At 40.1% G+C, this 27,167-nt stretch overlaps 1 protein-coding gene across 2 annotated transcripts in view; it reads left to right on the top strand.

Annotated features, from left to right (window-relative positions):
• The first annotated feature begins 1,564 nt into the window (after window positions 1–1,564).
• The window catches only part of LOC125325209 (ubiquitin-conjugating enzyme E2 E2), a 204,393-nt gene continuing 178,790 nt past the window's right edge, over window positions 1,565–27,167 (top strand). Inside the window, exons 1-3 of one of the 2 annotated variants that reach the window (XM_048302066.1) lie at window positions 1,565–1,843; window positions 6,490–6,673; window positions 14,775–14,825. In XM_048302066.1, the coding sequence (XP_048158023.1) occupies window positions 6,498–6,673; window positions 14,775–14,825 (227 nt within the window). In that variant the 5' untranslated portion in view covers window positions 1,565–1,843; window positions 6,490–6,497. Of the gene's footprint in view, window positions 1,844–6,484; window positions 6,674–14,774; window positions 14,826–27,167 lie in introns of both variants that reach the window. The other variant, XM_048302057.1, reaches the window with a different exon arrangement.

The following is a 27,167-nucleotide window of genomic DNA, read 5'->3' as shown; positions in this document are numbered from 1 at the left end:
AACAAAGAAAAATATTAGTTTTATGTACAGGGAAACTGCAAAAAGCACTTATGTTACCGGGATATAATATAATAGCAGGTGTCAATAATGTTTCTAATCCTTATATATCTCAGTGATGCTTCAAGTTCTCAACTTCTGCATGGTTGATGGCACTGACTCCACCTACACCTCAACCATAAGTCAGAAAAAATACAATACTTCACAGCTCAAGCAGGGAGAAACTTTTCCTCCTACATGTGGAATGGTGAGAACACATATGATTTTTTAAATTCCCTGTAGTTGTTAAAAGAGAGAAAACATTGTAACTTGCCATTACCCCTTTACCCTTGGCTGGTATATTTCACTGTTAGAGGAAGAAAGGTTTGAGGTGACAGAAGTTTACATAACACAGCTAAGCATATTATGTAAAGATTAAAGCAGCAGGGTCGGCACAGGGACAGAAGCATCTCACTCGGCCAGCCCAGCCGGGGTTACCTGACAGCCAGTTCTTCTGGAGGTTTGTTTTGTTCCAGGTTAATATTCCCACCAAACAACTAACATTTAAGTGCGGCTCTGCCTTGGCCTCTCCCATTCCTGACTGCGATGCTTTCCACAGAGGCAATGCCTGCCTGCGTGGGAGGTGAGGTTCATTTACCTGGCCACAGTCAGGCGACAGCGCCTATCTCCAGCTGGGATGCTGCACGTCACCCGGTGCCGCCAGTGCCCGGGGGCGGTTTGTGCCACCCAGCCGTGCTAATGCCACGCAGTGGTCGAAACTACCACGGCAACACAAAGTGCGGCCACCAAGTGCCAAGGGCCTGGGCCCTCCCTGCACGCCGGCGGAGGCACCGCGTGCCCTCGCACCGCCCCTCCCCAGGTACCGCGTCCCTCCCCGCCCGGGGCATCGGCCGCGTCCCCTCCGGCTGCTCCCTCCGACTCCGCGGAGACAAAGGCACTGGGGAGCTGCGGGCGGCGGGCCGGCAGGACCGGGGGGGGGGGGGGGGGGGGGGGGGGTCGGCGCAGAGGAGGGGGCGACTGGCGAGGGGAACAAAGGAGCCGAAAAAGACGAGAAGAGCCAAGAAAGTTGATACCAGCCTCCGCCGTCCCCTGCCCTGTCCCGGCCCGCCCCTCCCGCCCCCCAGACTTTCGCGTGGGGGCCCGCAGCAACGGCAGGGAGAAAGGCCGGGCACCCTCACCTCCATCCCACCCGAATCCCCGGACGAGCGTGCCCACTCGCCCCATCCCCTCCCGCTTCCTCCTTCTTCCTCTGCCCCGCTGACCCCGCCCAGCCCCCCCCCCCCCAGTGCTTTCCTTTAACGCGCGCTCCCGCCGCCGCCTCTCGCCCCTCCCCCCTGCCCGGCGGCGCGCAGCCTCCGCCAGCCCCCGCGGGCACGCGCCCGCCCGCGCCCCCCATCCCGTCACTTCCCCCCCCGCTCCGAAATCGCGCGCGCGCGCCCCCGCCCTTCCCGCCCCTCCCTCGGCGGCCGCGAGCGCCCGGCATAATTGGCTGGCGGGCGCGCGCGCGCGCGGCGCCGGGCGGACGGGTGGGGGCGCGCGCGCGCGCGGAGGCGGCGGCGGGGGTGCGCGCGCGCGCGCGGCAGCGGCTTCACTTCTCTCCGGGCAGCGGGGGCAGGAGCGGCGGCGGTGGGAGAAGCAGCAGCGGCCGCCGCTCGCTGCTGCTCGGGAGAGACGGGAAAGGGGAGAGGAAGGCGAGAGCGAGGAGCGCGGGGGAGCGGGCTCATGACTCAGTGAGTGGCTGCAGCCCCTTTCCAGCCCCGCGCCCGGCCGGAGTCGGGGCGACCGCGACGGATTGTCCCGCAGCCTGTGCCCGGCACCAGCGAGAGAAACCTGCGCTCGCCTGCAGGTAGCAGCGGCTTTCTCCCCGTCTCTCCCGGGGTACACCTACCTCTGCCCCGGCTGAGCTCCCCGTCTGCTTCCCCTCCCCCCCGCAGGGCTCCTACCCCCGCGTCGCTCGCCATCCCTCCCCCACAGCAGCACCCTCTCCCCCACATTTGTCTGCGACCCTCGGTCTCTACCTTTATCCTTCATCTTCCCTCCCCTCTCCGCATCTCCCTGGTGCTGCCTGGTACCCCCCTTCCCCCCCTTGTCATCCTCGGCCGTGTCCTTTCTTAGCAACCGTCCCGGCCGCCCCCCCCCCCCCCGCCGCCCCCGGCCACCTCGGCATCTCTGCCGGCGCTCCCCGCTCCCCCAGGCTCCATCCAGCCTCCCTTGCTCCTCAGCACCCCCACACCCTTTCAGCAACTCTTCCGTGTCCATTTGTCCTGCTCGCCCTGCTGCGGGCGGGAGCAGCGACCACCCCCGCTCCCCACCGCCCCTCTGGTCCTGCTCCGCATGGTCCCCGTGGCACTCGCTACGCCCCTGGGTCGCTCGGGCGCCGGGGTACCCCCTGCCCCCCACCACGGTCGAGCCTCCCGGGATGCGCTATCCCCACATCCCCCGCCGCAGCGGTGGGCACCTCGGGCTGGAGCCCCTCGGGAAAGGGACTACACACCCCTCCCTCCCCCCCTCACCCCGGAGCGCCCCGAGGAGCCCCGCAGCCCATCCCTCTCCCTTCCCTCATGTGCCCCCGACGTCTTCCTCTCGCAGTCTCCTCCTCCTCCTCCTCCTCCTCCTCCTCCTCCTCTTCTCCTCGGTTGTCTCCTACTTCTCACCCTGGCCGGGCCGCCGCCCGCCCAGCCGTGGGAGAGTGGGATGTATGTGGTTCTGGGGATGCTCATGGCCCCCACCCGTTCCCCTACGGCGGGGGCTTCCCTACGGGAGAGTCGCGCGTGTGCCCACTCAGGGCCGTGGGAGTCCGGGGCTGCCGTCCTGTCCCGTCCCATCCCTCCGGGTGACCCTCTCAGTGGCGGACCCTCCCCAGCCACAACCTGGATTCTTTCTGCCTCCGTCCTGCGGTGTTGTGGTCTTTTTGCCCTTTATGGTTTCTAATGAAGATGAAGTAAGGCGGCTGCTGCCGTTGCTGCTCGTAGTGGACTCTGCAGAAAGATTCAATTTGTCTTGGCTTATAGGAAATTACGACCGCTTTAGAAAGACATCATCACTAGCTCTGCCGCCCTTGGGACCCATCTGCACGTTGCCAGGATCTTGCTGTCCCCGACTGGTGGAATTTTTTATTTTATTTTTTTTTTGATGGGGTGTGATGTGTGATCATGACTGGTGGTTTGGGTATTTTTGTCTTTTTTGTTGTTGTTGTTGGTTTGTTTATTTTTGTTGTTGTTGTTTCGGGTTTGTTTTTATTTTGAGGAGGAAGGGGAAGGTGCCAGTGGATATATCTGACAAAAGCAAAATATTTTGGACACTTCACTTCGAATTGATAGTCGTAGTTACACTTGTGATCTGTCTCTGTACTGATGCATCTCACGTTAAGGGAGAGACTTTTACGTCCACTTTCAGTTCTTCCTCTGTCCCCTCTGCTCATTTTTCTCTGCACAACAGCAGGGAGGTTAGCAACCCTCGTCTGAATGTAGAATAGCCTGGCAGCCGGGAACCTGGACATCGTGTGTCTTCCCTCTTGCTCTGTGTGACAGTTGCAAACACCTTATGGCTCTTCAGATTCAAGGAGTATCTTGTATTTCTGTCTGTGTTAGTGGCAGCAAACTGTTTTCTTCACAGTGTCATCCCCTCAGTTGATTTTTTTTTCCCCCATTGTCTTATTTGTCCGTATGTTTGTGTGTCTTTTAAGTTTGACCCCTTTTGAAGTGTCTAATTTCAGGCCCCTTAAAACACACTTCTACTGAAATATTGAGCATCCCTTGAACAAAACTTCCTGAAATTGCAGATATTGTGAGGAGAGGGAATAGAAAGAATTGCCTGGATGTCAGAAGGGGGAACAGGGAGAGAAGGAGAAAGGAAAAAAACCAAAAACAACCTCCCCCCCTTCCCAGAAGCTAGCCAGACATCAAATGACAAATTTAAGCATTTTCCTCTTGTAAATGCTGGCATTACATGTTACAGTAATTATATGCTCTGGGCTACTGTTACAGTGTTTGTCTGCTGGATAGTATCTGAACTTATGAAGTGAATACAGTTGTTTTTTGGATAATAGTAATATTTATAACCAAGATTATTCATAGCAGATGTCCTATGCATATAAGCATTGTTAAATATGCTTTTTGCTTTCTGGTCTGCAATGTTAAAGCCTATGTACATTGTGAAAAGAGAATTTTTCTCTTCAAAATGAGATGTATTAAGCAAAGTTCAGAAGTAAAATCTAGGGCAAATAAAGACAAACAAAAGTGTTATAAAAAGAGATGAAGTTGTATTTTAACTTTATGTAGACTCAAGGAAAGTGGGTACTTATTACCAAAATTCCATTATAGTTGCATATTTTGACTTGTCAAAATGTAATACTTTTGTTGTTTATTACCTCTAAGTGTTCTGCAGCTTTTACCTTGAAATCTGACAACCAGGATTTAAATATCTGAACATCAGCCTATGTAAATTTACAAACTATGTTAAATATATTGTTGTAGCTGTACTATAGGAGAAATTGTTTGCTAGGAATGGACAATTTTTGTATTTTAATTTTAGGGCAGAAACTGTGCATTATTTCAGTTACCTTAATGAGCAGGCTAGGTGTTGTGTATTTATTTATATTTATATATGAAAATATTATTTTCTGTTATAAAATAAAAAATGCAGCTTAAGCTAGTTAAGGGAAACCTTAGTCACATATCTACCACTTGGTATTGCTTGCTATGTCTTTTAATGTCTAAACATTTTGAAGGGATGCCATACTTCCAGAATTCTTTTTCAGTATAGCTCACACATTAGACAAAAAACACATAGTTCCTCCTAAAGTTAGTTAAATGTGTCAATGAGGCCCAAAGAGATTATTTCTTCTACTTCATAGTGTGTACTATTTGATAGAATTAGATCTTGGTAAAGGTTTTTCAGTATAGGACTAAATTTACTTCTATTCTGCAGCTAGAACACTTATGCCTTTTTAAAAAGCATCCTTTTCAACATAACCCTGTTGGCATTGATATTAATTTACTTTACCTTTGCTGTCTCTTTCCATAAATATGTACAGGGAGATGAACTTTGTTTAATCCACAGAACAAGCATGGTTGAATCTGAGCCTGAAATCTCATTATTCTCCCTTGAGCGAGTCTTAAAACATATAATAGTCAAGGTGAATAGTTTTGTTCTTAATTGTGATGATGTCTGTACATAGGTAGGAGGAAAAGCGAGTTGAAGTTCGCAGCAATTTGAATCTCTTTGTGTAAGAAAGAGCAGATTCTTGATTCAGACAGACTTGATCAGAAAACCACCCAGATATATGGGGATTGCGTGGGTGTAAGCAAGTAACGTTTGGGCCTGTGTGCTTTTTATTAAAAATCTCTAGAGAAGGATATATATATAACATAGGTATATAAGCTACAGATTCAGAGTTAAAGGGAAGACCTGGCTTTCAGCTTGGTTTTGTTTTGCTTTGGTTTTGTTGGTTTGGGTTTTTTGTTTGTTTTTGGGTTTTTGTTTTTTTTTTTTTTGAATCATTCAGTGACACTACATATGCTAATTCAGTAAGAGTTTTTCATGGACATCTGCCCTTCATTAGAATAGTTTGGGAGTTTGAGAAGTCATGACAGCTGTAACAGTGGGCTTGTAATTCCTCATCTGTCGGCATATTGTTATACTATTTAAAATGAAGTAAGAAATTAAAATAGCTAACTAGTATCAGAAGTGTGTGAATAAAGCGCTTGACTAACTTGACTTCTGAAATATACTGAGATTTCTTGCTGCTCATGTTCTCTAACAGCTTTGCTGCCTCATGTTGCTTGGATGATATTTGTCAGGAAAAAACTTCCTTATATACTCTACCAACGTGCTTACCGTTTTAGTAAATACAAACAGTCCTGTGTTAGAGCTTTTTAGTTCTGTGTTTCCATCAAGCATGCCAAGATGTGGATTTTGTAATGTGGAAACCCACACTGTAGACTTGAAATGAACCCACAGATTTATTTCATATGGGATAACAGAGAGTCCTAAGATAGTAATAACTCTGTTTTCAACAAGCTGTGGTAGATTTGAACTGGTGGCATAGTTGATGGGACAGCTAACTCATGGTATTGCTGCGTGGTTGAGAAACATAATTCCCAGTGAATGGCTTTACCCTTGCAGGATTACATTTCCCACATAACTTCAGTAACTTCTGGGTTTCATATATATATATATATGAGGGGTTTGGTGGAGCAAGTCGGTTTGTTTGTTTATTTTGTTTTTTTGTTTATAGGTTGGTTGGGTTTTTCTGGGGGGTGAGTTGGGGGTGGTGTAGGGTTTAAAATTGCCAGCTCTTGAATCATTGTTAAGATGCTTGTGGCAAAAATCTTCGGTATGAGGATTACTGAACTGCTGTGACACAAGCATTATTTTATTAAGACAAAGACATATATCCCGTGTGTTTTTTCCTTAAAGCATGTAAGTAATACAATTGGGCAGATTCTTCTTGAAAAGCTAACTTTAGTTGTTTGTCTTCATTCAGTGCAGCATCTGCCATGTCTACAGAGGGGCAGAGAGTGGATGATAGTCCAAGCACTAGTGGAGGCAGTTCTGATGGAGATCAGCGTGAAGGTGTTCAGCAGGAACAAGAAAGGGAGCAAGTTCAACCCAAGAAAAAAGAGGGGAAAATATCAAGCAAAACAGCTGCTAAATTGTCAACTAGTGCTAAAAGGTACGTGTTCTTCCTGGTTGTTTATTTTCCTTTCTCTTCTTTCAGCTGAGCATCAGATGTGTGTATTGACTCAGTATATTAATTTTCTGATTGTTTTATTATAACACTACTGTATCAGTGTAATAGCCTTTTGAAACTGGTCACAATAATGAGACCTGTATACTTTTTCCTTTCTTTGTTAGTTTGCCTCTTTCACGTGGTTTCAATAGTTGCTTGCATGATAAAAGCTGACATTTTTTTATTGCTAATAAAACTCAGACAGTTTTGTAGCCTTATAAAATATATCTCTGTATGTGTATGTATGACTGATGTTGAAACTTGTCAGTGTAACTTACAGTTAATTAGCCATAAACATTTCAGACAGTTCAGTAACTCAGCATGTTAGGACTACTGTAATACCTATTGCTGTGAAGTACTGCCTTTTCTTTTCCCAGATGGTCAGGTCAGAAATACTTGAGTGAACAACAAATGCATGTTGGTTTCATTACTTTAAACTGTGATCTGTTTTAATACCCATTTCTTTTCCTTCCCTTTTCTGTTTGAGATGAAAGGTTGGTTTGTAGAATAGCTATTTAAATAATTCTATGCTATCATGTCCATCTCCAGATAACGATTGTCTTGCTTGGACCAGACAGAAGGAATTTACAGCTTAGTGTTGCTTTGCTAGTACATGTAGGGCTGTTAGTCTGGGCAAATGGGATTAGAGCAATTGAAGTTAAAAAGCACTCATAAAATAATCTGACAAGAGACCAACTCTGCAGACTGTCCTGATGCAGAATTCCCAGATCTCGTTTCTTTACTAATCCAAGGCTGTGTAAACTACAAGACAAAAGACTGGAGTTGTACCACTGTGGTGCTGTGGTAAAGGAGAAGCATTGAGCCCCTACTGCCATAATTTATAACGTATGCATGTAGTCAGAGTCTGTAAATAACAATATATAAACGTGTGTGTACATCTCTTCAGGATTCAAGTCTGTTTTGTCTTAATGTGTCCCTTACCAATTACATCCTTTCCTGAACTAAAGTATCTTTTGTGTTTCCAGTGAGGTACTGTCATGCTTTTCTTCTGCTATAGATACCTTCCTTATAGCTAGCTTTTCTTCAGTTCTAATTCCCTGGAGAAATACTTTCTGGATACCCATTTCCTACTATGACACTATTAGGAGATTACCTGATCATACCACTTACAGAATGGCCAGCAAAACTTGCTTGTGTTTCCTTTCATGAGAAGAAGGGAAAAGAAATCCACCCAGCTTTCACTACAAACCATGATGTTATTCATGTAGTTAATCCTCACAGCCATTATGGTTTCTGGTCTTCTCTTTTGTCTGCTTCTTGCTATTATTATTTTTTAAATATTAGGAATACTGGATTATTCATGACTTTTAAGGTCATAAAAACAGTTTCCAGCATCTTTAGAAAGCAGTCTGTGTATTCTGAACTTTGTACAATGCCTGGTGTAATGATGCTACAATTCTGACAAGGGCCTGTGGACACTATCCTATTAAAAAATTAATAATGATATGTCAGAAATTGGTCTATTAATCGTAGCTTTGTATCTTCAAAGCTTAGAGCTTTTATCAACAAGCATTTTACAGCGATAAAATTACTTAAACCTTTTAAAGTTTAATCATATCTGCTTATGGTTCTGCTGAAACTAATTATGCCATCAGTTGCTGACATCAGTACATTTGCCAGTTAGACTCTAAAGCTAGTTTCACATGTGTAGTAATATTGATTATACATTTTAGAAATATACATTTGATTATACAATTTAAAAGCTGACATGACTTACAGTAGTTCTGTAGATATGTGTACAGTATTTTTGAAAAGAAATGTATTTTAGGAGTGCTGGTTGTCATAGCTCTTTCTGGAAGGACTACAGAAACAATTTTTCTAGTAATGGGTTTTTTTATTAGTATCATTGTTTTGGGGGGTTTTTTTTGGGGAGGGGGGCAGGTTTGGTTTTTTGTTTGTGAGTATTCTATAGTTCATCATTGTGTTAAAATTGGGATTGTACCTTCTCTAATCTGGCCAGGTTTTCATATTAAAGGTTTTGTTTCTTTGCTTTTTTATTAAATCAGTAGTGTCTCAGGAAAGGTAAATCAGAAATTAAAGTAGAGTCTAAAAAGGAGAGGAGTGGCATAAAGGAAAGAAAAATGTCTTAGAGTCCTCAATATGTGATAAGTATTACAGAAACTGTCCATATAAAATATATTCATAGTAATATTTTAGTTCAATAGAAATGAGAAATAGTGCAGGATTAATAAGGCTTTACTCTGGTACCTTCATTATAGTGAAAGGAATCAATTCTGCTAAAACCAGTAGAACGCTCAAACAGCAGAGTATAGTGCAGTTGTGGCTGTGGTCAGGATTCCTTAATTCCTGTTAAAAGCATCAAACACCAGCAAGTTCACTGGAGCTAAACTCACAGACTACAGACTTGATTCTAGCCTGAGTTTGGAAATCAGATTTTCTCACTTGGAAATCTTTTTCATTCATATGGAATTGCAGTCACAGTATTTTTGGATTGCATTTATGATACCTACTGGATATGAATGAAGGCTCATGCATTTCTATTTGGAAAACTCCTGGTTTGCTTTTTATTAGTATGTTTATGTAGTCAGTTAGATTTAAAGAATTTTCAGTAGCATGAGGTTTTATATAAATCAAGATTTGGCAGAGTGCAGACTTTTGCTTGTGTAACAGTAAACTGCTCCTGTGTCTTATGTATGACTGTTCATGCAGCTTAACTGCTTTCCAAAGTGATCTGATTACAGAGGCTATATGAAACCACTTAAAGTTCTATTTGAGTAAGACTTTTGGTATTAAGATATGGAGTTTCTTCTGTTAGCATTGCTGTGGATGGCATCAAGAAGGCAGAATGCCATCACATGCTGTCCTTCTCTGTTAATACTTTAGGGCTAGCTGCTATACAGGTGTAATAGCTTACAGCATATGTCGTGCAGTGTACCGGTCCTTCAATTTTCCTCACCCAGAGGGCATCACCTTAAATAGCAACCTTTCTTACCCAACATGTCAAGATTGAGAAACTCACTGCATATCACAATTACAGTTCAGACATGGAATTGAATTGCTGTCCTTGAAAACAGCAGGCATCTTGTTACCTCTTAAGTAGCAAATCTTAGCATGACCTTTGGATTGAGAGAAGTGTAACCATTCTTGGCTGACATAGTAGCTCAACAAATAAATGTATTGTTTTGCTTGGCTCCCGAAGTTGCTGGTTGAAAAATCTGTCAACCTTAATGTCCAATCCTGACATTTTTTAATAAATATCTGTGCCTACAATGAATTGTGAACTGTACAACTTTAGCTGTAATCTTTTTATTGTTCAAAGAAGTTGCAGCCTTAAGGAGGAGTAAATAAGTGATAGATTAAATTGGTTCAAAATTCAACAAAGTAAAACTGAACATTTTTCCCTTCCCCCTCTCTCCCCCCCCTACCTTTTTTTTTTTTCCTGAGAGGTTTATCACAGCACTATTTTTAAGGAATCTGGAAATGATATTTAGCATGTTGAATATGACAGCAAAATATGGAGTGCTTTTTCTTAAAAGAAATATCCTTGTCTTTTATCCATCTTTTAGTGAGTAGACGAGAATATTCTTTTCCTCCAGTATGAATCTAACTATCTTTAGATCAATTTCCTGCTCAGTCACAATTTATTTAGCATTGAAATACATACCAGTGACTGCGTTTTTAAGTATTTTCTAAGTAGTATGTTCTTTGGTATAGGCTATTGATTCATCTGGCTTTTATGGGTAGAGAGACATGTAGTTTAGAAAAGTGGATGTGGTAAAAATAGCTTATTGTCATATAGTCCTTTATTTTGTTTCTTTTCCTATTGATAATGTTGGGAAATCCTCTAAGTTGTTCACGTCTCTCTTAGCTTTAGAGAACTTTTAACTGTTTCATGAAGGAAACAACACTCAGTGCCTTTAGGCTTGGTACAGTAGTAAATATGTACCTGTGAGAATAATAATATTTGAATTCCACGATGTACTTTCATGCTTCTGAATTTACGAGTAGATTAACCTTTGCACTGTTACTGGAAGGCAACTATGTTTGTTCTTTTCTCTTAGTAAAATGGAGTGATTTCTTTTTAATATAGATGTGTGTGTGTGTATATATATGAGAGAGAAGAGTCAAATGACTTCTCTAAGACCAAACAAAAATTATTAGATCTGACATTGCAAATTAAATGTCTTATGTGTGCAGCCCAGGGCTTTGATTACTAGCAAGGGCCTCACCCCCTGCCATCACCCCATTTCCCAATATGTACTAAACTGTAATGTCATTACTTTAAATATAAACTGGATATATATAATGATTTGAATTTCAAGGGCTTTTCCTCTTTGACATAGCTAAACATGACTGTTATTGAGGCAGAAAATCCTAAGAAACAGATGCCAGAAAGGACCCTGAAAAAAGTGTTTTGTTGCCAGAGGCCGCATATTCTTGCGGTGAATCCTCTGTGGTCAGCGAAGGAAATGAGGCACGTCCTCTCCTGTGGCAGATTCTGAGGGCAACTCCATGGGGATATGAAACAAGTGCCAGAGCACGTGCAGACAAAGGGCAGCTTGCACACTGGAGGTCTCTATCAGTGCAAGGCTCTCTGGGATGCTGTCCGATGATTTAATTGTAACTTTGAATGCTGTGACATGTGAACAATCTATTGCATGTCAGCTGTTCTACAGAAACTGTTTATGAATGAGCTCTCAGCATGAATGCAAGATAAATTAAGGTTTCAACAAAAGAAATGTAAGGTGTATAAATTAATTTTAGTTTGGGACACCACAGAGTAGGAGAATAAACATGGACAGCTTGCTGAGGAGCAATTGATGGACAGTATTGCATTAATATGTTTATCTTGTTTGTATAAAAATAATCATGAATGAAATGTCTCTTTATCTTAGATGTTTGCAAGAACAATGATGTCTTTTGAACATCAATAGACAGTGCCATCTGATCAATTTTTATGTTTTGAAGCAGAAAGGCAGTTTGTCCTTGTCTGCTCAATCACAGAATAGATTGATAAAGGGCCATTTTAGTGCTCTTGGCATTACAAGTTTTGGGTTGAGCTAGAACAGATGGAGAAAATGAGAGACCCTTTTGTTTTCAAAATGTAAGGAACGTGGGTTAGGATTTAGGAGGAAGAGTGTAAAGTTTTTGATCTAGGACTGAAGTTGCTGAAGTTGTCAATCCATTCTTGACGTGCCTCATACTTACTCTAATGCCATGAAATATTAGCTGCTTTTACTACTATATGTAAAGCAAAGGAATGATGTCTGACTCTATAATAAAGTGCAGTGCCATCATTCTGTAACTTCACAAAAGGCTGAAAAAGAAAAACAGCTCATAAATCACAAAATTGAAGTTTCCATGCAACCTAGGTTTTCTGTAGTTTGAATTTGTGATAGTATAAATTTCAAAATCATGGCAGAAGTTTTTAATATACTGAAGAAATATTTTAAGCATTCCCGCAGTTATAATATCTCCCTTCTAAAAGTTGTGATTTGTTGGGATTGTTTAAATGGGCTGTTTAAAAATATTTTTGTTGTGCTTAAACTTCACTAATTTAAAAATGGAGTGACTTTCAGTGTTACTACGATGATTTTGTGCTTGATTAAGCAGACTGTGCCTGTATTTTTATAAGAAAGGTATGCTACTTATTGGAGGAATTCTATGTGCTGGCGATACAAACATCTCAATTAGTAGAAAAAGCAAGTAAAGATCAAATTGCTCCCCCTCCACAGAAGTAACTGTGTGTGTTTGTGTGTATGTAGGGTACACACCAGCTCTGTATGTAGGCTATATACACCCAGCTGTGGCAGAGATCAGGTATTCAAGGACTTGACTTGGAAGCATCAGGCTGGGAGTGTCCAGAAATCCTTAACAACAAAATTGCTCTCCCTGGAGTTAAAACTCTGGCAGGATGCCTGTAATGTCTCTGTGCGTGACCTAGAGGATATGGCAGAGTGTACTCTAAAGTTTTCAGATGACACCAAGTTGGGTGGGAGCAGTTGGTACATGCAGGTGCATTTTATATTATATATGCCACCTGAATGCTTATTTTGATGAGCCATTTACTTTGCCTGTATTTATATGCATAGAAGCTGGAAGGAAATCTAAGCATCTGGAAGAGTATTTTTATCTTTTCAATGATCTCATCAGGTCTTAATAAATGATTATTACCTCTGCCTACAAATCTTGCCCACATATGTCCTAATTATTTCAGAATGTGAATGATAAAGGCTTGAGTTTCTGGTTCAGGCCAGTTCTTCTACTGCTGTTGGTTCATTTATTCATTATAGCTGTAAAATCAATTCATAATGGCATAAGGGGAATTTTGATAGTGGCTGTGAGACTCCTTACCATGTAAGATTGTGTTTGGATTGTAACATTATATAAAGAATTAAACCGCTCATTTTTATGTTATATATGCCAATATACCTGAATGCTTATTTTGGTAAGCCATTTTCTTAACCTGTATTTATATGCAAAATAGATAGCAGTCATTTTTAACAAGATATGTGTAGGTCAGGCCTGAACCTTTGGCTTGTGGCTTGAGCACCTATCTCAGGGTTTTGAGTAGTATTATGGTGTTATTATTTCTTTTTTAGTTTAGGGAATAATAGGAGTAGCAGTCTGCTCTGTGCATGAAATCTTGTGAAGGAGGAGGCACAAAAAGAATGCTGAGGATATATTGAATTGTTTTTCTTTTCCTTCCTCCTTCTAAATGTTCATGTTTTTGAGCTGAAGTAGCCTATAAAAAAAAGCCTTGGACATAGTTTATAGGGAAGGTGGCATTCACAGTCCTGCTTATGGCATCATACTCTGGCAAGTCTTTGGGAACTGTAAACTCCTACAAGTTCCTTTGGGAACTCTGTATCCTATTCTGCATACTTAATTTTTTCAGAGGTTAAGATACTGGCTCTCATGCAGATGCTGGTGTAAGGGAAAAGAACCCCCATTGCCAGCTGTGGCAGAGATCAGGTATTGAAGGACTTGGCTGGGAAGCGTCAGCCTGGGAATATCCAGAAATCCTTAACAACGAAGTTGCTGTCCCTGGGGGAAGCACTCTGGCAGGATGCCTGTAATGTCTTTATTGGTGACCTGGAGGATATGGCAGAGTGCACTGAGAAGTTTTCAGATGACAAGCAGTTTGTACACGCAGGGCCAAGGCTACGGCTCAGAGGGATCTGGCCAGGCTGCAGGGGAGGGTTGACAGAGAACTCATGAAATTCACAAGGGACAAATGAACGCCGTGTACATGGAGAGGACTTACCCCTTGTACAGATACATACTGGGGACCATCTCTTCTCAGAAGGATGTGGGGGCCTTGGCAGACAGCAAGCTCAGTGTGAGGCAGCAACAAAGGCTGGGCTGCCTCCTGGGAGGTATTAACAGAAGCATAGTCCATAGACAGATGAAAGAGATTTACCTGTCTTTACTCAGCTCTCATTAGACTGTATCTGGGATAACATTTACAGTTTTGTCCCCTCAGTGAAAAGAAGGCAGATACCAGAGCAAGTCCAGCAGCAGGTCCCTAGGCTGACCAGGGAGCTGGAGCACTTCCCTTTGGGGGAACCTGATTATCAGCCCGCCAATATGTTGGAGGTTGTGAGGCCCTGGGTGGGCTTATTCTGGGCAACTTTCCTTTGAGCTGGGGGGTTTTGCCCTGCCAGTACAATATACATTAAGAAGATAAATATTTGGGAGGGTAAGAACTATAAGACATATAGTTGGAGGGAAAATAGAGGAGGAGGGTATATGAGACATTTAGTAATTGTGTAAGTGAGCAAAGGAGCTGAGAATCCTGACCTATGGAAAATGTGTGATTTTCTAGGTGGCTGCTCAAGGCATTTCTTCCATATTGGAGGTTCATTTCTCAGAAAAGATTTGATTTTTACTTCTACATGTTCTTGCACAGTTTCATGAAACGTTATAGCATCGGGTTTCAATCAGAAGTTCTAAGAATTATATTTTGTTACTATTGATTGCTGTAGAAATGTTCATAAAGTTGAAAGAAACAGATTAAAAAAGAAGTCCTAATAATATCTTTTTTTTTTTTCCTCTTAAGAATTCAGAAAGAACTTGCAGAAATTACATTAGACCCTCCTCCAAACTGTAGGTAAGTTCACCTGGATTTTATTCGTTTGGAATATGGAAATGAAATGTATGGAGCTGTGGAAACTGCATAGGGGACTGGGGTAAATTTTAGCTATTCCTTTGTGCTGATTATTTAGTAATTTTGGAGTAAGAGCTGATAGATAATATGTTGCCTACATATAAGGAATTGATATGACACTTTCTGGTAACCAAAGTAGTGGCATAAATGGATGAACTCTATGATGCATTAATCGATACAGGACAAATATCAAATCACCCTTCATTTGAGATATTAAATCAATAGTATTTTGTTTGGTTCTGTAAAATGTAATCTTACTGGCAGTTGCTTGGTGTATTTGATTCCTTTCTCTTCCAAGTTGTTAACACCCTGTGAATATAATGAACAAAGGAAAATGTTATAGACACAAACAGTAATTTTCTGACTGTGTTTGTGGCAATCAATTGCCATATTCAGTGGACACTTCCTGAATTAGAGTGTATCCTCATATAGACTTTCTGATAATGGTTATGTGCTTGTTTGATTTGGTTTAGGTTTTTTGTTTTGTTGTGGAGGTTTTTTTTTGGTTTGGTTTTTGGGGTTTTTTTTGAGGGTTTTTTTTGTCAGATATGTTTACTTCTGGTGTGTTTAAAATTGGCTTTGAAATGAATGATGAGGTAGACCTTGAAGCCCTCACTGTCTAGTGGCTGGGGCTGTATACAGTTTTCAGATTGCTGTCTTGGGCTTCTTATCTGTCAGCTTGATGTACAGTCAGTGTTGGAGATGGGCCAGGGCTGCACATTGCTGTTTAAAGGAGTCCCTGCCACTGCACCTCTCGTGGGGAGAGGTTGGGCTCAGTGCAGAATAGCTTCCACCTAGTCCTGCCAACCCATTTCAACTGATGTGGTTAGTCGGTTTCATTCTGTTAATGCACTAAGAAGAAAGATTGATAGAAATGGCTGATTGCATGCAGCTTGTGTAATGAATCCCAGTATGTTTCAGTATCGAATTAACTAAGCAACTGGTAGTAAAAATGACAGTCAGCTTTATTGTTTTGGTCTCTTGACAAAAGTGTGTGTAAGAAAATATTCCAACAAGATTTGATGTGGTTGTGCTGGATCTCAAGATGTAAGTCAAGTGCCTATGTACCAAAGTGCTGCTTAGTGAAGTAGCCTCACAATAATAGCATTTGAAGAGTATTTCAGTCAATTAGGACAAACAGTTTTTTGCTAGATAAAACATTTTAATAGCTAAGCTGTTCTGTCATGCTTACGACTGTGTGTGTCTTCAGTCACATCAAAGCTGTTTCATGTGGCAGATTTTACTTCGATGTTGGTGACTGATGCCTATTAGTGGATTGATATGCTGAGATGAATATGAAACTTCAGTCTGTTGTAGAAGAATGCTTAAATCTTTGAACTGAGAGTAAAAGGCTTACAGGTTTTTACAGTGGTGTCATTTTTTCTAGTTTTCTGAGGCCTTCTCTTTATGACAAAGCAGTTGTTTCAGTATACAAGATACTATTATATTTGATTTTTTTTTTTTTTTTTTTTTTTGCTAGCAGGTGTAAAGTAAGCATTGGCTGTCTTGGTAGAAAGCCCTTTGGTGACTTGCAATTTAAAAAAAAAAAAACGAGTGAACTGGAGGTTTCCTGGGTTTGTTGAATTATTTACACTAATGATAAAATAGCAGTAAAGTACACTCCATGATGCTGTTTTGCAAAATCACAAAATTACATCTAACTTCACGTGTCTGCTGCTTTAACACAGTTCTTAAGATGCAGAATTACTTCATGTTGTGATCTTGATAGACAACCATTAGTAACTTTACTATTAGCAAATATGTTTTTATAGTCAATACAGAATCACTTCATTTAGTTTTATGCTTCGTTGACATAGTCTAAACAGTGTTTTCATCTTTCATTTTTCTCAAGTTCATTTTTGAACTTCATCTGTTTTCTGTTATGTTAAACATTACAAAATAAATACATCAGCCAGGCATGATTCTTCAGAATAATGAGGAAAGCTGAGCTATTGTACGGTATATCTTACCCTAAAGGATCGATACATCCTTTCCTGGTTTTAGTGAAATTTAGGTCATCATTAAAAGACATGTTAGCTTTTTCTAGTAAAAAGCCCAACCATATTTCATAAAGATAATTTCATTCCAGATGTAGGCTACTTGAAATGGTTGTGATTCCATCTTGCCTTCACAGTGTGTACTCTTTCATATAAAAGATAAATCGTGACTGGGCAATAGGGATGTGATAATTCTGAAAACTAAATGTCATAGAAGGTGTGAAGAAAGTATTACTCAAGAATACAGCTATCTTAAGCAGCTACTTAGGAAGTTCTGGTAGGAAGGCTATTGAGCTGAATTGGAACTTAGGTGGAATATTGCAAGAGGATTTGCAAGACTTTTCATTAACTACAGCCAGCCAAAGCTTCAGGTTTCTCCCATTCATGAAAAAAGCCCCAAATGGAACAGGATGTGTAGCACAGTAGCATCCTGCAATCGCATGGTAGGCTACAAGCTCCAAGGCAGCTGCAGCTTCCACTGCTGCAGCAGCTGTGATCTTAACGTTTCCCTTGCCTCAACCCTGTGAAGGGAATAGACTGTATAATCTTTGTGTTTGTCTGGAAGACAAAAAAAGTCTTGCTCACAAATGTGCCTTGGCAGGTTATCACTGCTGAGACTTGCAGCGTCTTTCCAAAACTCTGGAAAGCTGTGGGTTTCAGAGTTCTTACAAAATCTGTCACTTTGGCTTTAAAAGAAGATTTAATACCATAAGAAATTAGAGTTGCCTGCCTCCCTAGGTGTTCCTTTTCTGTAGTTTGGGTACTGGGCTATGGAGAGAGTCCTTTTGGCTCCACAAACTTAAGCTCCTTCCTCAGGACTGAAAATGTATAATGTTCTACGTGTAAAAAAGTCAAGCTGAGGAGGGGGGGTGTGGGAGTTGAACAGTGTAATCATTGCTATTTTTGGAGGAAGGAGTGTCATAAAAAAGCCTGTTGTACTTCACATTTAACAGAAAGAGCTGGATGGTTCTCAGTATGTGTTGTCCCATCCCTCCCCCTATTTTACTTTTGTATTGAGCTGAATTTACTGTCAAGGACAGTCCTGAATGCGAAGCAGGTACATTTATGTTTAAATCTGCGGCATTGTGAAATTTCAGTTTGTCAGGAGATACATGCCTAAATTGTAGACATTTGCCACTCCAGTCTTTTTTTTCCCCTCACTGAAATATCAAAGCTTGATTGCTAGAAATGGCTCTCATATTATGCTCCTGAGTAGCGCAGAGTATAGCTTTTCTCACAGGTGATAGGATCCTCCTATTTAAGTGTCATTTTCATATATTGGCTTGCTGAAAGAGGGGAATATTTGGAAATTATTGTAGCTAAAATAATGCCTTTCCAAACTTTTCCATATTTTTGGCTGCATTGTGTATAAGACAAAAGATTTCATAGAATACAACTTCTTGTATACTATTTCCCTTCTCACTGGCAAGAGAACAACATCTCTGTGGCAGCTTATACCAATTGCTTACATGGGAAAATAATATTTTGAAAGTATTTAATGTATTTTTAGCTTCTTTCAATGTGAGCTTAGCAGCTGGAAACAAGGAGAGCCAGCATGAAGTGAATAGCAGCTCTCTGTGGACACCACTTGGAGCAACTGCTCAAAATTTTCCTGTTAAGTCGCTGATATTACCTATCTTCTCCTTCATGTTTTCTTCTGGTGTTCTCTAGGGTACTTTTCACCATTCTTCTCTTTTCTGTGTATTTTTTTAATTTATATTTTTCTCTGTATTATTTATTATGTTTTTTACATTTCATTTCTTTTACCCTCTAGCAATATAGGTAATGCTTTTGAGGCTCAGAAATACACTGTAAAGGACTGTGCAGCTTAGTGGACAGAATGACTCTCATTTCAGAACAATCAGTTTAAAACCCTGCGTGTAGTCTTATCTCTTCCATTTGTTTGGAATCATTATGTTAACTCCTTACTTTTTATACTATCTGCAAAATTGATAAGCAACCAACAGGTGATTCTAGCATTTTGCTTGTGATAAGTATTTTGCTTGTGAAAACTAATCACACTGATAATACTTAAAACAGTTCTTTTTGGGACAATGTTGAGAAGAGCCAAGTGTATTGGCAAAATTTTCAGTGTGGCTCAGGGAAAGAGATCAGTGTGCCTCATGGATATCTCTTGTGTTATTAATGACTGTATGGAGTCCAGCATTTCTGTTAAATAATACTGCTTTGACTCTGTTTTTCCTGAAGTGTTGAGGATGGGATCTTCACCACTCCATGGGATTATGTGAATCCCAGCAATTTCAATTACTATTCTCCGGGCCACCTGTTTAAAACTCCTACCTAGTGCTACTTTAAAGCTAAAGAGATGGCACAAGTTTCAGGAACAGAAAACAAATGGGAGCACAGTATCAGGGAAAGACTGGGAGGAAGAAGATGGTCAGCCTTGCTCTAAAATGCAGAGGGAGAGAAGTGGAGGGACCTGGAGCAGCAGGTACAGCAAGTATCTACCCTGCAATTGTGCTCAGTGATTTTGATTGTTTGACTTAGGGAGGCATCAGTCTGTTGCCACAGGCACATGGTTGTGATGAATGCGATGCTAATGTGTGAGCAGGATGAAAAACTGGGGTAAGAAATGCTTTCTCTGAACATTTTTCTTCATGAACATTTCCAGCCTGTGAATTCAGGCTCCCTTCCCATTGTGTAACTCGTGGAGTTTACCTTCTGCCTGTATAGACTTATTTTGATCTGCTGCTTGTCCTCTATAACCTTCTTGAGAACACGTGGCACAGAACATTGTATATACCTTTGAATTTACAAAGGTCTCTTTAGAATTTACAGCAAATAGCAAAACTCAGTCAAAAAGATAAGCATAGAAGTGGTTGATACTAGGGTGCAGAATCCTGTTGGTTTTAAATCCATGGTGTATCAACAATTGAGGATAAGGGTGGTTGAAAAATTTGAGTACTGCAACTGCTTTACTTTTTACTTTTGAGTCACTTTCTGCTTCAAAAACAGCAAGAAGCATGTCCCAGAGATATGCAAGTTAACAATCAAACTGGGATTATATTTTATAATAGCAACCATACTGTATTTTATCACTTGAATTAGATTGCCAGTTTTTTTAACTGGAGGGGTTTTTAGATTTTATTACCTTGGTACCTTGAAGTACCTTAGATGAAAAGTGTCAGGTTACTTTTTAATATGCAAACTTTTCATTCCTTTAGTTATTTTCTATTAAGACAGTGCAGAACCAAAATTTGGGCTTTAAGCTCTGAAATATGTAAATATATTAAAACATTTCTTAAAAAATACCTGCTTATTTTCACTGTAAATGTGACCTTTCAATGTCATATTGTTTACAAAGCATCTGTTTTTCAAAAATAATACAGATGTTTCTTTTCATGGATCTTCCATGTGTCAAGGTGCAGTGTACTTGGAAGGTCCTCTGAAATTTTTTTTAGTGATCTGATATCTTTGAAAATCTAGGTTTGTTATGAATAATTATTAGAGAGCACTGAACTTTTTTTTTTTCATTGAATAAACTGAGTTTTCATTATCTGCTTGATTGCGTTATTGTTTGTGGTTGTGCGGTGATTTTAGGATTGATTACATGCAACCCTCAAAAGCCTCAGGATGTATGGTGGCCATTGGTGGCTTGAAATGTTAGCAACTTTCATGAAGGCAGGAGAGGCAATAAAAAAAGAAAGGCTGCAAAGGGAACCTGCCACTGGCTGCCTGCCAGGTCTGGCAACTTCACTCAGTGATGACGATGTAAGGAACTGTCTGACAACACCCATTAATACCTCCCAGCTTAACAATACCTCCACATGATTTCTGCCAGTTCTCTCAGGTTCTGAATGATGACTTCTCTCCCAGGAGGAGGAGAAAAGAGAAACTAGTGTTAGAGAAAAATGAGAGTACTTCAGCAAGCACTGTGTGAGTGCGGGTTTGGAAGGTCAGGGAGATGTCAGAGCACATCCTATGGCACAGCTGAAGCAGGGAGATGATTTTGGGGCATAAGGAGAGGTCATGATGATTGCAAGTTCCTTGAACCAGGAAAGGGCAGAAGAGTGCTCAAAAAGCAGCCTGTGATAGATGTGGGAGGGTTCCTTGATATTTGCAATGTGCTTAGCGTGGAAGATAACTAAATCTCTCCAGCTTAAATTCTAAGTTTGGGAAGGTGGTGTGAAGAACTGTAACAAGGGTAAAATGAAACACTGATGCTTTTAGTGTGGGGAATTCTGAACAGAGAAATTCTCTCCCAGCAGTTTAATATTGAGTTGCAGCTGGTCTTTGTAAGTCAGTCTCCTACACTGTACAAGGGCAATCCCCAATGCTTTCACCTCCAGAATTTTTCAGGCTGACTTTCATACACATTTCTTTTGCCTTCTCCTAAATAGCTAAAGAAAGGTGTTGGTTTAGGAGGAGAGATTTTTTGCTTGTTTTGCTTTTTGTTTTTCTTATGAGCCAGAATTTGATTTACATTATAAAACTGATGTTTTATATGCATATTTTTGTAATCTCTTCAATAAAGTCCTCATAAAACACACACACAAAAAAAAAAACCCCTCGCCCCACAACCCCTAAAATAAGTGTGTTAAATAAACAATCACTGCTTGCCAGCAAGGGAAGCAAAACCACCTTGACTGAGACTTTACATCATTGCTAGGAGACTTTGCAAAGAAATACCTGAATGTGTGGTTTTTATATGTAGTTACCTATTTCTGTGGGGTTTTTCTCCTTTTTTTTTTCCCCTAAATGTATACTAATGTCTAGTATGAAAGCTATGTAAGGATCAATTTCTTTACAGAAAGTTGATAGAGGAGAATTATTTGAAAGTGTGACCATAGTAGGTACTATTGCACTGAACAAGCAGACGCTGCCATTTCATGATAATCATGTAAAAAACACACTTTTATTAGCAGCTCATTACCCTTTAGTAATTTACTCATTATTGAATAAATGAGGGAATGGAAGATATTTTGTCTGTTGGTTGGGACTGACAGCATAATGAAGTATTTGTTTTCTTAAATAAATGGCACAATCTCCTAAGTGCCTAATACTGTTGTCTTCAGTAAACCACATTTGAGCAGAATTTGAATTCTGCTCCTCTCTGTAATACTTAGATCTTTTTAAAGAAAACTTTAAAAGAGCATCTCACAAAGTCATGTTATTTCCTGAATGCTAATGTGTACTTCTTACTCCTTAAAAAAAAAAAAAAAAATAGTGTTTTCCCCTCTCCTTGGAAATCTACTTTAAAAAAAAAAAAATCAGTCTTTCTCAGTTGCAGTACCACAACTGTGCAGCTTTTTAACAGCTATTAACTTTCAGTGCACTTTTTTTTTTTTTTTTTTTTTTTTTTTTTTTGGTGGGGGGTATTGTTTGTTTGTGTTGACTTTTTGTTGTTGCTGGTTCTGTTTTGGGGTTTTTGGCATAATCATGACAGTCTAAGGCAATACTGTAATTTTTCTTTTGCTCTTGATATATATGGAATGTGTACAGATTAACAATTAGTAGACTGAATTTAATGAAATTGTTTTCCAAAATCTCCTGGTAGAAAAGCTGCAGTTCAGGACTAAAAAGTCATGAACTAGTAATAGAGCATGCTTTGCAGCACTTTGGAAACAAACTATGAAATTGATCTGGGTGCTGTTTTCTTGGTGTGCAATAAAACTTATTTATGCCGTAGTTACACATTTGCAGCTTTGTTACAAGCTTTTTGGGGTATCTAATTGGCTGCAGCTTTGAATCATATCATAAACATGCCGAATGTTACTAATTACAATTAAGATATCTGCTTGAAATAATCTTTGTTTTCATTTTCTCTGACAATTTTTTTTCCACTTATTTACATGCCTTTAATTTTTCATTTTAACAGTTCTTGCAACAGTTTAAGTTATTTTTGTTTCAAGGCTGTGGAATTGGATTAAACAAGGTTTTTAAATACTTCCATGTTGCTTGGAAAGAAGCCAGTTACTGTGTATTGGCTTAATAGAAACCATGCTTAGCAGTGCCTCACATATGGCAGCTCGTGTTTGTGTGGTAAGGCATTATGTATTTTAAATATTACCTTTTATGCGATAGTCAAATGTATGCCAGAATCTGAAGTTTCCTCTGATTAATGTTAACATTCTGAGTTTTTTTAGAGAGAAATATGTAGTCAAATATGTAATTTACTGTCTGTTGGCACAAAAGCCATATTTATGTGGCCTTTATTAATTTGAGATGCATACTGTGCCTAGAGAGGGCTATAGGTGAGTGATAATATGCTTTCATGACACTTGTAGCCTTTTAATGTTGTAAATATTGTGGAGGCCAAGATGGTGATTCTGTAAGTAAGACTGAAATACAAGGGTTTGTGTTCAATTTAGTAGATTGAGTTATATTTGAAGAATAAGCTGTACACAGTTACAGCAATTACTTTTGGAGTAACGACACAGCTGACAACTTAAACCTTAAATTTCTAAAGGTTTTTTCTGGTTTGGGTGTTACTGTTGTATTGGGTTTTAAAATTGTTTATATCTTACTGTAACTTTTATGGAATTTGGAGCTTCCTATAGCCTCCTATAGAATTTTAAAGCTTTTAAAGTCATTTATTCTGGATTATCTTGCTGTAGGCAGTCTTTTTGTATAAAATTCAGCAGTGACTTCATAGTGAAATGTCTTTATCAGAAAATAAGGTTGTTATTCAGTGGAGAAGTAGTGAATAATTTCATTCTTTCAAAATGATTGCCTCATTTTCAGTACACATTGGGTTTTGGGGGAGGAGGGCTTTTTACTTCTGCAAGATTAGCTGATGTTTGATTTAACTTTCGTTTGGGAGGTATTGGCGGTAAACATCACTGAAGACGCACATCATAAATCTAATAGAGATTTTTATCCTTTCTATTATAACTTTAAAATTGTCAGAGGAGGTTCTGTTCTTTCTATGACAGCAGTGCAGTATCTTCTGCATATATCATAATTCTGTGGGTAATGTATAAAATCTATGGTAACAAACTGGATTTTGCACTTTAAGGTGTTCTAATTTCAAAGTGGCTTTTATTTTTAAGTGTGTTATTACACTGGTTTATGATTAGTCTATTTACACATAAGAAGGCAGTATTTAGGATTTCATACTTCTGAGCTAAATAGATAAATATTTTTTAAAGATAATGAAGGTATGCTTGGGATAACTATATGATGTCAACTATATGGTCATTTTACCATAAATGTGATCCAGAGAATTTTAAAATTCTCTACGGTCTCATTATTTGCTATCTTAGATAGCATAAACAGGATACATATATGTATTGCCCACAAAATTAGGCATGTTATAACCCTTCCAGAGAAGATGGCTGGAATGTAGCGCATTTAATTTTCAGAGAAGTTTAGGACTGAAAAATTAGATGTCTACCTAGTGTGCAATTTCAGATTTGTTGATATAAATAATTGATTGCTAAGCTCATAGCTGTGGCATTTAGGGTTTCAAACCAGGGATTAAAAAAAACCCAACTTCTAAATTTGGGGCTTGCAGCCAGGGTGGATTAATAGGAATATTGGTTTCAGAATCACTATGGTAAACACAGTGACAGATTTTGCAGCAGCATGAAGTAACCATGGATGGGATTCTTTAAATGTTCTAGGTTAAACTGTTGGCTGGAGTTAACTGGGCTTGAGCGGTCCACAGTAATTTTGAGTGAGTCACTAGTGTGAAAACGGATCTTCCCATTATTTCAGACTTTATTGGATAGCTTGAAAAGCAGGGCATTTATGACTGAACCTTTCTTGGAAGAGTGTCTGGCTTTTGATTACAGGGGAAAAATTAGCCTTGCTCCATGTTACATTGGAGTATGTTCATTTCTCTGCAGCAGGCATCATGGGACACACTTGGGCTTGCTCATTCAAAATACTTCGTGGCAGTGCACTTCTTGGCACTGCACCTCTCAGAGAACTCAAATTGCTGGCTGGATCGGAAGCACAACTGTGGCTTCTTGTGTCTCCTGCATACAATCTGCCACATTGCCTGCCAAAAACGATCCCTGGAGTCACTTTGTGCCACGGGTACAAAGAGCAAGTTCTTTGTCTCCCTTTCCTGAGGTACTTGTGTGAGATCTGCTATAGTTTGGCTCAGAGAAAGTAGTTGGCTCTAGTTGGGGGTAAAAACCCAACACCAAGGTGCCCTTCCACATAATTGGCTGTTGGTTTATTTGTGTTCTGTTACACATAAAATAAGACCTGTCAGTCTATAAAATATTTCTAAAAGAGGGCTTGCTTCACTGCCATGTCTTATTCACAGCAATGTCCTGTTGGTAGCAGCAAGAACAGTAAAACACTTTGACACACAGTGTGCATTACAAAAATGAAGTGTCATATCAAAAATGGCTGTAAACATTTTCGCAGTCACTTGTCATTACATGTTTGAAGGTGGGAAATTTTTAGAGAAGATGACTCAATTTTCTTCCTTCCCTGCATGTCCAGGCAGCCTAGAAGGGAAGAAGTATTTACTTTGTATAGGATTTCAAGGAGCTGTTGTGGACACAACTACTACAGTTCTAGTTGTCTGAGTACATTTCTTGACAGTCTATCAACACGGTGATTAAGCATCAATGCAAGAGGACTGTTTTGAATTTTGATCCAGCATTAAACAAGTTAATTTTGGGGGTTTTTTGTTGTTACTTTCTTTGTTTGTTTGTTTGTAAACTGTAGTCTTGGAAGAATAAGGTCAGGTGACCACAAGTATCATTGATATGGGATACTGTCTAGCTGATAGGCATCACATAATCAACTTGAAAATCTCATTTGTGTCTGGAATTACTGTAGTGTAAATCAGATTTAAATTCATGATTCGAGTATAATGGCCTTCTGCATCACAAAACTCCCTGAGTGATATTTAATTAATAATGTATATTAACTGTGAGTCTTTCGGCATACATGTGGGGGTTACGTTTTCAGGTAGCTACAAATGCAGCCTCAGAAGCCCACAATGTGGCGGCTGTAGGGCGACGCATTCTGAAGATGTTCTACAACAACCTGCTTGCTCCTTACTGAATACAAGCAGCTGAGGGATGACAGCTATCTCAGTTTCAGAATCTTTATGATTTATATGATAATGATAATTTTATTCTGCTCTCAGTACAGAGCACTTTACAGACTGATATCAAGGTTAATTGTCACTTTGAGAAGAAGTGAAGCACAGTCTGCCAACCTGATGCTGTGCTCAGCTAAGAAAGATAATTGTTATTCAAGTAGTATTTAAATGAGCCCAAACGCCGATAAATACACAACCAAAATATTTTTTTTTCCCTCTCATGTTTATTCATTGTGCTAAAGCATGAGGTCATCGCTGTGTATAAATACCACTAATGGACACTGTAGTAAAAACATGCTGAGTATTTACAGAACTTACCAGGACTGGGTTCCTCCTCCTCCAGTGCTGAAGGGAAATACTTTAAACTAGAGTTCCTCTTGTCAACACATCCTAATTCTTTTATGTTGCTGGTTACTTGTAGCAGTTGTAGTGTTACCTTGTATGTGACTCCTTTTGCACTCTGACCTGACCTTATCGTCTCACCTGAGGGGTTTGCAGTCTGTACCAGGACTTCTGAGTTCCTAGGGTTGTTCGGTGCGCCATGTATCTCATGGTGGTTTTAAAGATAACTTTAATTTTTTACCTCTGGGCTTGGGGAATTGTAAGCAGCTCAGCACCCAAAGAAAGAGTGCAGAAACATGCAAATATTGCTATAAATTAGAAGGTTGGATTTGTTTGTATTCCTGGTAGCTGCATGGCTTTTTAAGGGAGATGGTCAGCTGTGTGCAACAATGCAGTTCTATATCCCAGAAAACAATGGGCCTGTCCCAAAATCTGGGACTGACTTTGTTCAATTTACATAACCACTTTCATCCTAGAGTCTTCAAGATTAAGATTTTACTGTGGATTTCAAAGATTTTAATTGCATAGAATGCATGCCCTTCATTCCACCTGCTACCCCCCGATAGGATTCGTTTTTACCTCCTGTGCTATTTGAAAATTACTGGTTGAAAGTGTCTCATAGCCTTGAGAACTTTTAGTTAATTTTGGTACAGCAGTAAACATCTTTATACTCACATTGCTGTTCTTTCCTGCACTGTCAAACTGACTTTTTCCTGATTCACATGAAAACATCCAATCTATGTTTAGTGATTTGTTTGTTGCTAATATTCCAGTGAAGTGGGTGGGTGCCATTTGTTTGGGTTTTTAAAAATTATTTAGGATGTTAATTTGATGCAATTTCTGGACTAAATTAGTAACTGATGTAACTCTACTAGACAGACTATATTATAAATACGCCAAAAATTTGTACAAAGC

Source organism: Corvus hawaiiensis, chromosome 1, assembly GCF_020740725.1.
Source record: "Corvus hawaiiensis isolate bCorHaw1 chromosome 1, bCorHaw1.pri.cur, whole genome shotgun sequence".
Lineage (NCBI taxonomy): Eukaryota > Metazoa > Chordata > Aves > Passeriformes > Corvidae > Corvus > Corvus hawaiiensis.
This window is presented reverse-complemented; position numbering and strand designations above follow the sequence as displayed.